The sequence below is a fragment of the Quercus suber genome, unplaced genomic scaffold (assembly GCF_002906115.3).
Source record: "Quercus suber isolate HL8 unplaced genomic scaffold, Cork oak 2.0 scaffold_55, whole genome shotgun sequence".
NCBI classification, from domain to species: Eukaryota; Viridiplantae; Streptophyta; class Magnoliopsida; order Fagales; family Fagaceae; genus Quercus; species Quercus suber.
This window is the reverse complement of record NW_027069520.1, coordinates 502644-515081: the sequence shown is the minus strand read 5'-3', so window position 1 is coordinate 515081 and position 12438 is coordinate 502644. Positions and strand designations below refer to the sequence as shown.

General features: G+C 32.7%; 1 protein-coding gene across 1 annotated transcript; it reads right to left on the bottom strand.

Moving 5' to 3' along the window:
* Window positions 1-7245: 7245 nt before the first annotated feature.
* On the bottom strand, window positions 7246-10273 carry LOC112027138 (G-type lectin S-receptor-like serine/threonine-protein kinase CES101). Its single transcript, XM_065772200.1, is given in 8 exon segments — window positions 7246-7609; window positions 7716-7867; window positions 7978-8214; window positions 8315-8525; window positions 8613-8824; window positions 8917-9018; window positions 9172-9378; window positions 9381-10273. Coding segments are annotated over 8 exon segments (2232 nt in total). The 5' UTR covers window positions 10198-10273; the 3' UTR covers window positions 7246-7315.
* Between the last annotated feature and the right edge of the window lie 2165 nt (window positions 10274-12438).

The following is a 12438-nucleotide window of genomic DNA, read 5'->3' as shown; positions in this document are numbered from 1 at the left end:
GGTAATATATTGGTTTATGTTACTTGGTTTTCATGTTCCCTTCAATGGGTTGTTCTTCAAATTCTAAATTTGATCTTGATTTATATGATTTAGGCGCTCAAGGAGCTTAGGGCCAAGGCACAGAAAGGTCCATTGGTGGTGCTGGGCTGAAGAAAGTGGGAAGAAATGAGGGGTTTTAGGCCCCAATAGGACTCTGTTTACAAGCATTATTATGATGATTACCTTTGATTAATGTGATTATCTAGCTTCTTGCTACGTGTGTACTAAACTTTGGGAGTCATCTATGTAAGACTAAATCTTCAATTTGCATGTTAGTGATATTTTCTTGTTCCTAAAATGACTCCATTGCATTATGTGAGGAGATGACTATGATTCTGATGCTTAGCTTCTGCTACTGCATTTTAATGGTAAATTTGTTGAGGGGCTAGCGTTGATTGTACTATGATTTGTATTTTGTCCAATAAATAATTTCGCTACTTATGATGAAAAAGTGCAGGCCTTTTCCAATTGGTCAAATTATATATTCTTTTGTAAAAGAAAAATGAGTGACCACAAATTATCATGTGGGGTAAAGCACATTTGCTGGTGAATGGTAGGTGATATATTGATCGGGTTGTGTAGGCTTTCAAGTAAAGCTATCATGATTGGTTCTTGGACACCGACAACCACCGCAATTTGCTTTCAGGTTATTGGTCGAGAATCGAGACTCTAGTTATAGGGTTTTTTTTTAGAAATCCATTATTTCTAACAAATAATGCTACTATACCACTAATAGCAAAAATAAAATATACAAATCCTTTTGAAATAAATAAAATATTATGTTTGGCTGATTTAGTGGAAAATGTTTTTTAGAAATATGTTTCTTTTCTTTGATGTTAGGATTGTTATTCAACTATATTTCATTGAGTTGCACGCCCGTCTCAACTTGACCGATATATCTATTCTCCTGTATTATTTATTTATTTTTTTTTCGTTTTAATTACTTTGATAGTTACATGGGAAGAGATTTAAATTTTAGGATGTCTTGAAAATATTACAATGGGTTTTTGCCTTTTCGGCCAAAAATGCGATCCACATTTTTTTTAACCCTTAAATCAAAGGCTTTGCTTTTCCACCTACAACACCAAAAAAAAAAAAAAAAAAAAAAACCCTTTAATTTTTATCCCAAAACAAAACAAAATCAACCAATCAACAAATCCAAAGCTTTTCTGTTCAAATTAACAAGAAATTCAGGAAGATTTTGATGAATTGTGAATCGAATTCTAACAGATCTAGGGTTTTTTGGCTTGTACCTTGCTTGGACGACATGGCTGGCTGCGATCTAGGGTTAGGGTTCAAACTGGAATTCCCAACGCTGAAAAAGAAAGTAACAACGGAGACGAGTCTACAAGCCTAACCCTTTGAAGACTATATAGTGGATTGGGAGGGTCTCGTACGTGCCACACGTGTGATCACTGCCTTTTCATTAAAAAATTACGATATTGTGAATGTACTATTACACCCTTCACCGGAACAATCTTTGGTTTTTTTTTTTTCCTACGTAGTGGTATATATTGGGAATTTACTAATTTTTGGTAATTTGTCAATCATTTAAAGATTGTCAATTCTAAATTAAACTCTATTAGGCTGCGCTTGTTTAGCCTAAAAACACTTTCAGGAAATTATTTTATACCTTTGTGTGTATTTGGCAGCAACAAACAATACGATCAACGGAAAATTATTTACACTTTGACTGGAAAATAAGCCACTTTGAGCGTAAAATCATTTACGCTTTGATTTTACCTTCAAACAATTTCCGAAAACCACACCTAAAGAGAGAGAGCTCGAGCACACTCCTCACATGGTCCAAAACCCATCTCCAAGCTCACCTCAGCCAAGCTTCGGCCAGCCCAGATCGTGCTGCCCCACAGTCAAAAACCATCTCCAAGCTTACCTTCAAACCATTTCCAAAAAAAAAAAAAGAAAAAAAAAAGAACCAAACCGAGAGAGATAGAGAGAGAGAGAGAGAGAGAGAGAGAGCCGCCCACTGTTAGAGAGAGAGAGGCCGGTCATCTGAACTTGAGATTAACTCTACCACCGTCTAGGTCGTGCCTCTCACCGCCAATCTGCCCTGTTTCTCTCTTCCTCCCTTTGCCACCCATGTCATTGATCTACCCTTTTTCTCTCTACCCATGTCAAGCAAACCACTGCAAGACGAGCAACCCACCTTGACCTAGTCACCTCCGCCGCGCGATCTTGCCTCCACCACCTCTAGATCGAACCTAGTCACCTCTCTCTCTCTTCCTTCTTCTTTCAATTTGACCGGATTTGATGATTTTTTTTTTGTTTGTTGGGTTTTTTTTCTTTTGTGTTTATCTATTGAGAAATGATATTATATGTTTTTTTGGAAGTTGAGAAAATGTGAGTAACAAGTAGAAAATGTATTTTCTATAATATTTTCAAGAATACAACCAAACACCAGAAAATATATTTCAAAGCATTTTTTGAAATGCAACCAAACACTTGAAAATATTTTCATTTCTTGAAAATATTTTACACTTGAAAAATATTTTACACTGAAACAAACGCAGCCTTAGATGCAAATGAGTTTTGGATGCAAATTCTCTTGGAATATTACTTTATAAATTAAACTGCTAGTTTTCAAATAAGTTACTTTTCCTTAATCAATCTATTCCTTAATGCAGATTTTATTTTAGGAAATGGTTTTGTTCCAAATCGAATTGGTAGAATTTTTCTCAAACTCACTATGTGGCAATTGAAAAAATTATCCATGTATAATTTTAGTTATATGACTATTTTAACGAATTGTGTGATTTATTTAAATAATATATATGGATAGCATTTTCACATATTTTATATACTTTTTGTGACTCTCGCATTATTCTCTATCTCAACTTTATTTCAAATAGTTTAAAGGTCCGTTTGGATACCGTTTATTTTGCTGAAAACTGAAAACACTGTAGCAAAATAATTTTTAAATGTGTGAATAATACCGCGGGACCAATTTTTAATGAAACAGTTGCTAAAAAAAGAGGTTTGTGGGTCTTGTGAACAGTGCACAGGACCCATTGATATGACACCACAGCCAAAAAACGCTAAAAAAAAAAAGTAAACGAGCAGACGCAGACGCGTTCCTTTTCATCCGTATCCAAACCCAGCTTAAGTTTCAATTTTTTTGGAAATAAGTCAATTTTTATTTATTTATTATTATTTTTTTGTCTCGCATATGCAAATAAACTATATATCCAAAATAAGTAATTCTCAAATGGGCACTATAAAATAAAATTAAAAAAAAAAACTATTGTACCTTTCATGATTAACTTCCTAAATCTCTCCACAAAAAAAAAAAAAAAAAATCCTAACTCTCTACACATGAAGACTTATCCTATGCAATTGTGTATTACCACCCAAATCCAAGTTTTCAACAACTTCATCTTGGGGGGGGGGGGGGGGGGGGCGCTGTGAAGATGCTTTTAGTTGGTTATCTAGTGGAGCCCTAACAATATTGCCAAATTCATACTGAAAGAAAAAATCTTGGGATCCCTAGCATGTTGCCTTATTTTGAAAATTGAAATATATACATAGTTACAACTTGTAACTTATACATCCCAATCATTCTTCTTAATCTTCTAGATCAACCTTTTGGAAAATTTAAAAAAAAAAAAAAAAAACTTATAAATGCAAAGAATTACAAATTTTTTCCTCACAAAATCCAACAAAGAATATAAGTCAACATCAATAGATGAAGATATAAAAATAGAAAATAAAAAATTAGATGTCTCATACTCCTTTGCATTCATCTGGGCTCTTTAATAAGGGCCTATGTAATATCGTGTCTCCGATTCATCACCATCATCAACTATTCCGCAATCAATCTAATCACTCAATGATAATCTCTTTCAAAATGCGTCTTCTCTCTATCAAAATACATAAAATAAAAAAATAATCTTTTAAAAAATTATATCAATATGACTCACCAAAAAAAAAAAAAAAAAAAAATTGAAACTGAAATTAAAAGTAAGAGAGCGTGAGAGGAAAGAGAGTTACCTAATTGTGAGTTGTGAGAGGGTGGATTAACTGTAGAGTACCATTTAATCTGTTTCAAAATGTGTCTTTCTCCCTGACAAAATGCATCAATAAAAAATATCCTTAAGAAAAATGCATCAACCAAAAATAACTATAAGAAAATTTTATCAAAATGACTAAAGAAAAAAAACTTGAAAATGAAATTGAAAGCAAGAGAGTGCAAGAGGAGAGAGAGTTACCTAATTGTGATTTGTGAGATGGTGGATTAACTATGGAGTACCATTTCTCTCTCTCTCTCTCTCTCTCTCTCTCTCTCTCTCTTTATTTTTATTTATTTTTTTCAAATTATTCGTTTTTGGCACTTTCTGTTGAAAAAAATGATGAATATAAATGGTTAGTTTTTAGTAGTTATCTTAAACAATAACTACTGAGTTTAGTGGGAGGTGAAAGAGAGGAAAATGGATAAATGGATTAGTAGGATAAAAGAGAGGGAAACAAAGAAGTTTTAATTAATTAATTTCTTTTTTTTTTTTGGGATAGGAATGTAGCAGACATTTGAATATTGGTGAGGTGAACAACTTTTTTATTTTTATTTTTTTTAACTTTTATATGTGATGTAGTGGGTTTTTGGTGGAATGTTTGTTTTTATTAGCAAGAATTTCGGGTTTTTTGAAATTTGGTAGTGTTTGACATTGAGCCTACTTCTAAAAAATGCTAAATTTTTGGGAATAAAAAGATGAACGTGCAAAAAAAAAAAAAAAAAACCCAAATTTTAGGAGTGCTTTTTTTGTCTATTTTACCAGATTATCCTTTAGTTTTGTCTCTACTTAAACCTAAGGAAATATGAGTATTTTGGAACCAAAAAAATCCGGTCTAAACAGAAAAAACCCCTTAAATAGTAGTATAGATAAATAATTTAAAAAAAACCTTAAAGTCTAGGAGTAAGTATAACTACAAATTTGAGTCTAGCCAATGGCTATAACTCCGTTTAATATTTTTTTTTATTGAATATAAATTTTGATTAATCTGTCCATTCATAAATTAAATATCAATAGCTATGTCATTAGTTAAATGTTTAAATTTCAAGTTTTAAAGGTAGTTAATTCTAAATTAAACTCTATCTCTATATAATATAAAAAATACCTTATACTTTAGGACATAAGTACAGCTACAAATTTGATGCCAATCGGATGTTAATTCATTCCATAAACTTATTTTTGTGCATAATTTTAGACTACAAAAAACTTGAAATTCGAAAATTTGATTGATGACATACGTATTGATTTTTGATCTTTTAGAAATTTTGCAAGTATGAATGATATAAAAAAAAATGTAATTTATTAGTGGATTTATCAAAATTCATATCCAATAAAAAAAAAAAAACTATTGAGAGAAGTTATAGCCATTAGTTACAAACTAGTTTGTAGCTAAATTTTGTGTTTACTACAATATATTATAAGTAAGCGTGTTTCCACAAGTACTACAATTTTTATTACATTATGCTTATAAATTAAGTGATATCAATCTAAAAAAAAAAAATTCAAACAATTAATGAGATGGCTGAAACCCACCGATCATAGTAATTGTCACATTAATATGTTAGGTTTATATAGTAAAATTGGTAGTATCTTTAATATTTTTCTATAGGTAAAGTCTTGCTTAAGTTTTAAGAAATTTAAATTTTACTTCAATTAAAATTATATTATCAAAAGGTTTTAAATAATTTAAAATAAAATTTAATATTTATTTTAATTATTTTGTTTATATATTATAAGTTTTGTTTTGTTTTGTTTTGTTTTTTTTTTTTTGTTTTTGTTTTTTTTTTTTTTTTGAGAGAGTTTCAACCTAATCTCTTATACATTAGAGACTTTACCAGTTGAGCTAAATGGAACCCACCTTATAAGTTTTGTTTTAATAATAAAACTTACACATATTTGACCAAGTGGCTCAATATATGTGTGTTGCATGTAAAATTAATGTGTTTTTGTCATGTGATACTTTAATTATTAATATAGTTTTGATTATATTAATAAAATATTTTCTTTTAGTTAAGTATAATTAATATTTTCTTTTATGTACATATAATTTTGTGGTTTCAAGTAATTATTTTCTCTTTACCTCTATACCCACATTTGCTTTCCTAGTCACTATTGCCCTATAGAGTCATTCCCCTTGAATGGAGGTCTTGAGTTCTTCGCCATAGAAATTCTAGATCGGCAAGAGGGATATATCCTCAAAACAAATCGATCCATGGGTTTGATTGATCCTAGCAAGGGGTTTATATTTTTTGGATTGATTGACAATCTTGTGTTGATGGTCGATGGTGATTCCAAGATCTGGCTTTGACAGAGCCATGGACACCCTTACCTCTAGTTATTGGATAATGTTCAATTTCACTCTCACTTTTCAACTCTTAATTGTGCACATTTAAATTCCTCCAAAAAAAAAAAAAAAAAAAAACCCTCAACTTTTTAAATAAGTTAATGTGTGTGTTTGTTTCTTAAAAAAAAAAAAAAGTTAATGTCATTTTTTGGATTTCCTCCGAATTTAAATTTAAAAGAAATTAATTGTTAATTTGTTTTTAAAATTTTTACACTTTTATAATAACCTTTTTATGGTTGCTTCATTTGTCACTTAACATAATTTTGTTAAGATTTAAATGGAGATGAGATCAAAGGATGACTATGAAATTGACTTGATTTGAAAGTTGAAAAGCCAAATTGACATAATAAATTATTAAGATACTAAGTTGACCCAATTAATACTTGATGGATCAAATTAAACTTTAACCAGTTAATGGAGGATCAAATTAGTAATTTAAATTCTTTTGAGATGAAAAACTCAAGAGTGTCTTCTTTGAGGCTTTGATAAAATATTGGATGTAATTTTTTTTATTTTTTTATTATTGAACCACTAAAGATCTTAAGAATGTTATATTTGTTGTCTATAAATTATTTTATGTTAATTGTAAAAACGATTTTGTGGCTCACCATCCTATCTTTAAATAGCAATATTAAGGATAAAACAGTGCTTGAAAAGTTCTTATACTTTGAAAAAAAAAAGGCGAAAGAATAGGCATAATGTGCAACAATATTTCAGATGTGAATTTATGACTTGTATGTAATTCAATAGAGCTTTGCTAGTTAAGTATTAGCATTGTTCAAATCTCCAAATTTTAGGATTTAGACCTGTATCGTAAATTTGTAATAGAAATGAACCAAAGCAAAGACTAATTTGAAATTATAGCTTCAAACAAGTACACAAATACAGAACAAGAATCACTGGCCCTTCATCTGGCTTCTATTTCTGAAACTGATACCTTATTTATGGAAAAATTCTCCAACATGTTTTTGGACAAACTCCTGTTGCGAAAAAATGCTGGTTGTTTTGGTGGAACTAGTGACACAGTTTCATTAGTAATCATGAAAACAACATCTGACATGGAAGGCCTATCTATTGGACTGTCTTGTACACACAGAAGACCTATGTGGATGCACCTCAAAACGTCATTTAATGGATAGGAATCACCTAATGCTGAATCTGCAATCTCTAAGCATTTTCCTTCTCTCCACAATTCCCATGCCTGAAAAAGAGAAAAAGAAAGGTCAAAGTTATATCTCGAATAGAAAATGAATTGGTCTCATAGACAGAGCAATCTATGGACAAGGATCACATAAATAGGAACTTACATATCCTAATAGGTTAAGCGATTCTTCTCGATAACAGAAATTGTTATTCTTTTTGCCACTCACAATTTCTAGTAACAGTACTCCAAAGCTAAATACATCAGACTTCATTGAAAAGGTACCCTTAATTGCATACTCGGGAGACATATACCCATTGAATAAAAGAGTTCAACAAAATTTTTAGTATATTAAAGTACTATGCATATAAGAATGCACATGCATACTTGTTCACACACTCATTGATAGATTAACAAATTTACTTACTATGTTCCAACAATTCTCTTTGTGTTTGCTTCAGATTCATCTTGTCCAAATATTCTTGCCATGCCAAAATCAGAAATCTTTGGGTTCATCTCAGCATCAAGTAAGATGTTACTTGCTTTTAAATCTCTATGTACTATTCTCAATCTAGAATATTTATGAAGGTAAAGAAGACCTTGAGCAATCCCTTCTATGATTTTGAAACGTTTTGTCCAATCTAATTGATTCTTTTTCATAGGATCTACCACGAGCAATTTGTGGAAGTAAGTACAGGCATTTAATAATATGAAAACGAAAAATTGTCACCAGTAAAAGAATTTTAAGAGTGAGAATTTCCTAACCAAAGAGCAAGAAATCCAAGCTTTTGTTATGCATGTACTCATTTATCAACATCTTCTCTTCTCTTTGGATGCAGCACCCAACAAGTCTGACGAGATTAGTGTTCTGCAGCTTGGCAATTAATATAAGTTCATTCTTAAATTCCACTACTCCTTGTCCAGATCTTTCTGAGAGTCTCTTTATTGCAACTTCTTGACCATTGGCTAATATTCCCTGAAAATAACTAACAAATTATCCCTAATATTTCAATTTATGAGTAATTCTTAAATCATTTTATTGTAAAAGGTCTCTGAAGTATACCTTATAAACAGGCCCAAAGCCACCTTCTCCTAACTTACTTGTAGTTGCAAAATTGTTTGTGGCTTCTGCTGTACTCTCAAAGCTGAAAAATTCTAATGCACTACTCTTCTTCCTGTCTTTTTCAAATAGTTTTCTCTTCCTAGATATGCTAGCATGACTTGTACTAGCTCCTAACTCACATTGTAAGATTTCTTGCTCTGCTTTCCTCTCGCCTATTAATCATATAGTAACACTCAAAAGTGACTATAATTAACTCATAACTAGTAATTTTCATACATTATTTTGATTTGTTCGGAGATATTACCTTTCTGTTTGCATTTTCTTTGAATGAAATTGTATAAGAAGCATAAAACTAGTAGAACTACAATCCCAGTTACAGATGGGACAACCTATATCCACCACATAGCTGCAGAAACAAATAATAGTTACCACCATTCCTATGTGCAGAACATGTGCAAGTGTGTGTAATATGAGAAGCGTGCCAAAGCTATCATCATAGAGGTTTAAAGTCTAAATAATTAAATTATTGGTTAAAGGCTCACGTCTGAGGTAAATTTACCTTTTTCTTGCACAAGAAAATAGACATCCAGGCTGTAAGAATTGTTGCTTTCTTTGAAATTCACTCCTTTGCTCCAAATTGTACAGCTAGTCTCGTTGTAATCTGTGGCCGCATGAGCAATGCAAGAACAATTATTCAAGCACTTTGCCCGACAATCAAAGAGACTCATGTTGTAATTTCCATCAAACTTGAATCCTTCACTAGTATTGCACGTGTGAAATCTATCATGTATCGTGATAATGTACGATTTTTATTCAGGTAATATGTAAAGTACTTCTCATTTTCATTTGAGATGTAACTAAAACTGATGTCCCTCTCATTGGACAACCGAGGCACAAATTCAAAATGTCCATTTTGCCAATTGCCGCTAATCCAATAGGTGTTCCCTTTCCACCAAATGACCAACATACTTTCATCATCCATGTTGAAACCAGCAGTAAGGGTAAAAGTACCTTTGGCTGGGTTGCTTTCACTTATCCACCAAGTTAGTGACCAAATATCTGTAGTTTTCATACTAATTCCTAGTTTCATGCCAGGCAGAAGCGTATCCGTAGGGTGGTCAAAACTTTGCCATAAAACCTGACTTGTAGATCCATCTGAATTCTGCTCCCTCAATATAAAGTTACCTGATTCCAGTAGCATGGCACTAGCATTATTTGCTGCTTGAACAGAATTTGACACAACGAGACTGCCTCCACTATGTGAAATGGTCAACCTACCCAATTCATCAATCATAAGAATACCAGACTTGTCAGCAATTGGGTTGTCTCGGTTGGCAACCCAAACCACCTTCTTATTGGCAACTAACAACACTCCATCAGCTATGTTGAATGAAATTCCAACATACCTATTTCTTGAAGAACCTGGGCTAAAAAATTCCAACCTGAATGTTCCACCAGATGAGGCCAGGTGCTCCCCACCTCTAAGCTTTTGGCCTTGTACCAATATATCTGTCTCAGAATGTGTGTGTCTAATCAGTAAGAAATAAACCAAACTGAGCAAGATAGTCCTTCCTTTGCTAGCCATCAATGGACAATTTTGAGACCAGAGATGATAAGGTAGTCCTACTCGTTAATTGTATATTGCTAGAAGCCAACCTGCTGGCTTTTTTGACCTGTTTTTCTTTTGGTTTTACCATTGACTTTATTATAGACTTTTGTGTGTGACAAATATTACGAAGTTTTGACTTTTTATGGGTTCTAGTTAGCTCGAAACTTTTTATGGGTTTTAGTTAACTCAACTAATAAAATATCTGATAATTGAATAAGAGGTTTTTGGTTCAATTTCCAACTATACTAAAAATTGATTGATGTTTTAATTTGATGATAAAGAACTATTGTGGACCTGAACCTAAAGCGGACATTACCTTCTTAAGGAGCTCACCCCTCCACGGATTCATTTAAGCAACATGCATAAAATTTATCTGGCAGGTGCTCTTAAAGTAATACAAGAAAGAGAGAATAGAAAGTGTTGCTCAGAAAGACCAATAGAAACTATTTAGCATTTTCTTTTGAAATGGATGGAAAAAGTAGAATTACAAGTCACATCTGATGGTTTTAGGGTGTGAAATTGGTTGTGTATCAACATTCCATTATTGGTATGATTACTTTATTAGTGCGCAATGAGCATCATTTTTTGTAAAGCATATGCTAACACTAAAATAACCCTTTAAATTTGGCTTTAGCTGTATAAATTAATTAATAACACTTGGAAGAAGATAATAAAATAAATTTAAACAACCGTATGCATATAGCCATATACAAAGACATATATACTCGATGATTCTTTGAAAAATGAAAAATACATTGGCATATGTTTGGTCCTAGCGGACACAAATGCTGGGTTGAGGCTAGTGCTGTCCAAAGACCCGGCCAACCCAACCCAACCCACCCCTGTCGCCGACCGAATTGACTTCTCTGGCGGTCGGTGATGGGTTTGTTCCTCCAAAACCCCAGTTTGGCAGGTCAGATGTCGGTTTTCCTTCTCTAGAATTCGATCAAATTGATCCAACTGACCCACAAGATTTTCGGCGATATTTGATAGATCTGGCCAGATCTAGACCATTTTCATCAAGATCTCGGCTAGATTTCATCGGATCTTGCCGAGATCTTGCCAAAAATGGCCTAGATTAGGCCGGATCTTGAGAGACCTCGAAGATTTTGGCCGGTTTTTCTCTGTTTTCATGCCAAATTTTCACCGTTTTCTAGATCTTCAACCCCGACCGACCCACCTGCTGCCTGTTGAAGTTCCAACCGGCTCGATTCAATCATCCTCTCGGTTGGTGACCGGTTGAGATTTCATCCACCCGATCTGGTCGGGTTAGATGTGAGTTAAGCACAAACCTAATCCGACCCGACCCGTGGACAGACCTAGTTGAGGCTGATTACAATCCGTTGGCTATGTAACCATAGGAAATATTAACCATAGGATCCTATTGAAGAATAGAGATTTTCAACCTTTCAAACACATAAAATTGAAAATTTTTATTATTTTATTGAGAAAATGACTTGAGGAGTATATTTGTTTTCAAGATTGACTACTTTGTATGAAACTTTCAAATAAACAAAAAAGAAACATGAAAAAGAAAATCATTGTTCTCTATCAATGGAAGCCTGTAGATGGGCAAACTCAATTTAAACCATCAAACTCTCACAATAGAAGTGAATAAACTACTTTTAAGTGTAGGGGTAGGTAAAGATTTTTTCTCACTTGAGAAAAAGTGGGGAGGGGGAGGGGCTGCCATTGTTTACCGTTGACTTAGTGTGCGTTTGTTTTCCAATTTCTTGAGCCAAAACGCGCTTTTTGAAACTGAAATTTTAAAATGAGTGTTTGGTAATGTATGCACGGTAGCATTTGGAAGAAAGTTACATTTTGAAATCCAAAGGATTGCGCATTTCATTGACCCTGGCTAGCCCCAGCTTTTGCAAAAGCCACAGTTGCGTTTTAACATTACCGTTGGAAAGCCACCATTTATTTCTCAAATTGCCCACTGTGTTTTCTTAAAAACTCAAATTTACCCTTTGATAAATCAAGATAGATTGCCATTTGTAGTCCTAGAACCCTTGGATAAATTAATTGCTACAAAGGCCACAAAAAAATATTGTCTGTCCCAGGTTCAATTCAATAACAAATTTCCAAATCCAAATACAAAAAAATCTATAACAAATTCCCAAATCAGCTAAGGAAAAAAAAAAAAAAAAAAATTCAATCCCTTGCAAATCAGGATTCTTCAAAATGCAAAAAAAAAAAAAAAAAAAAAAAAAAAAA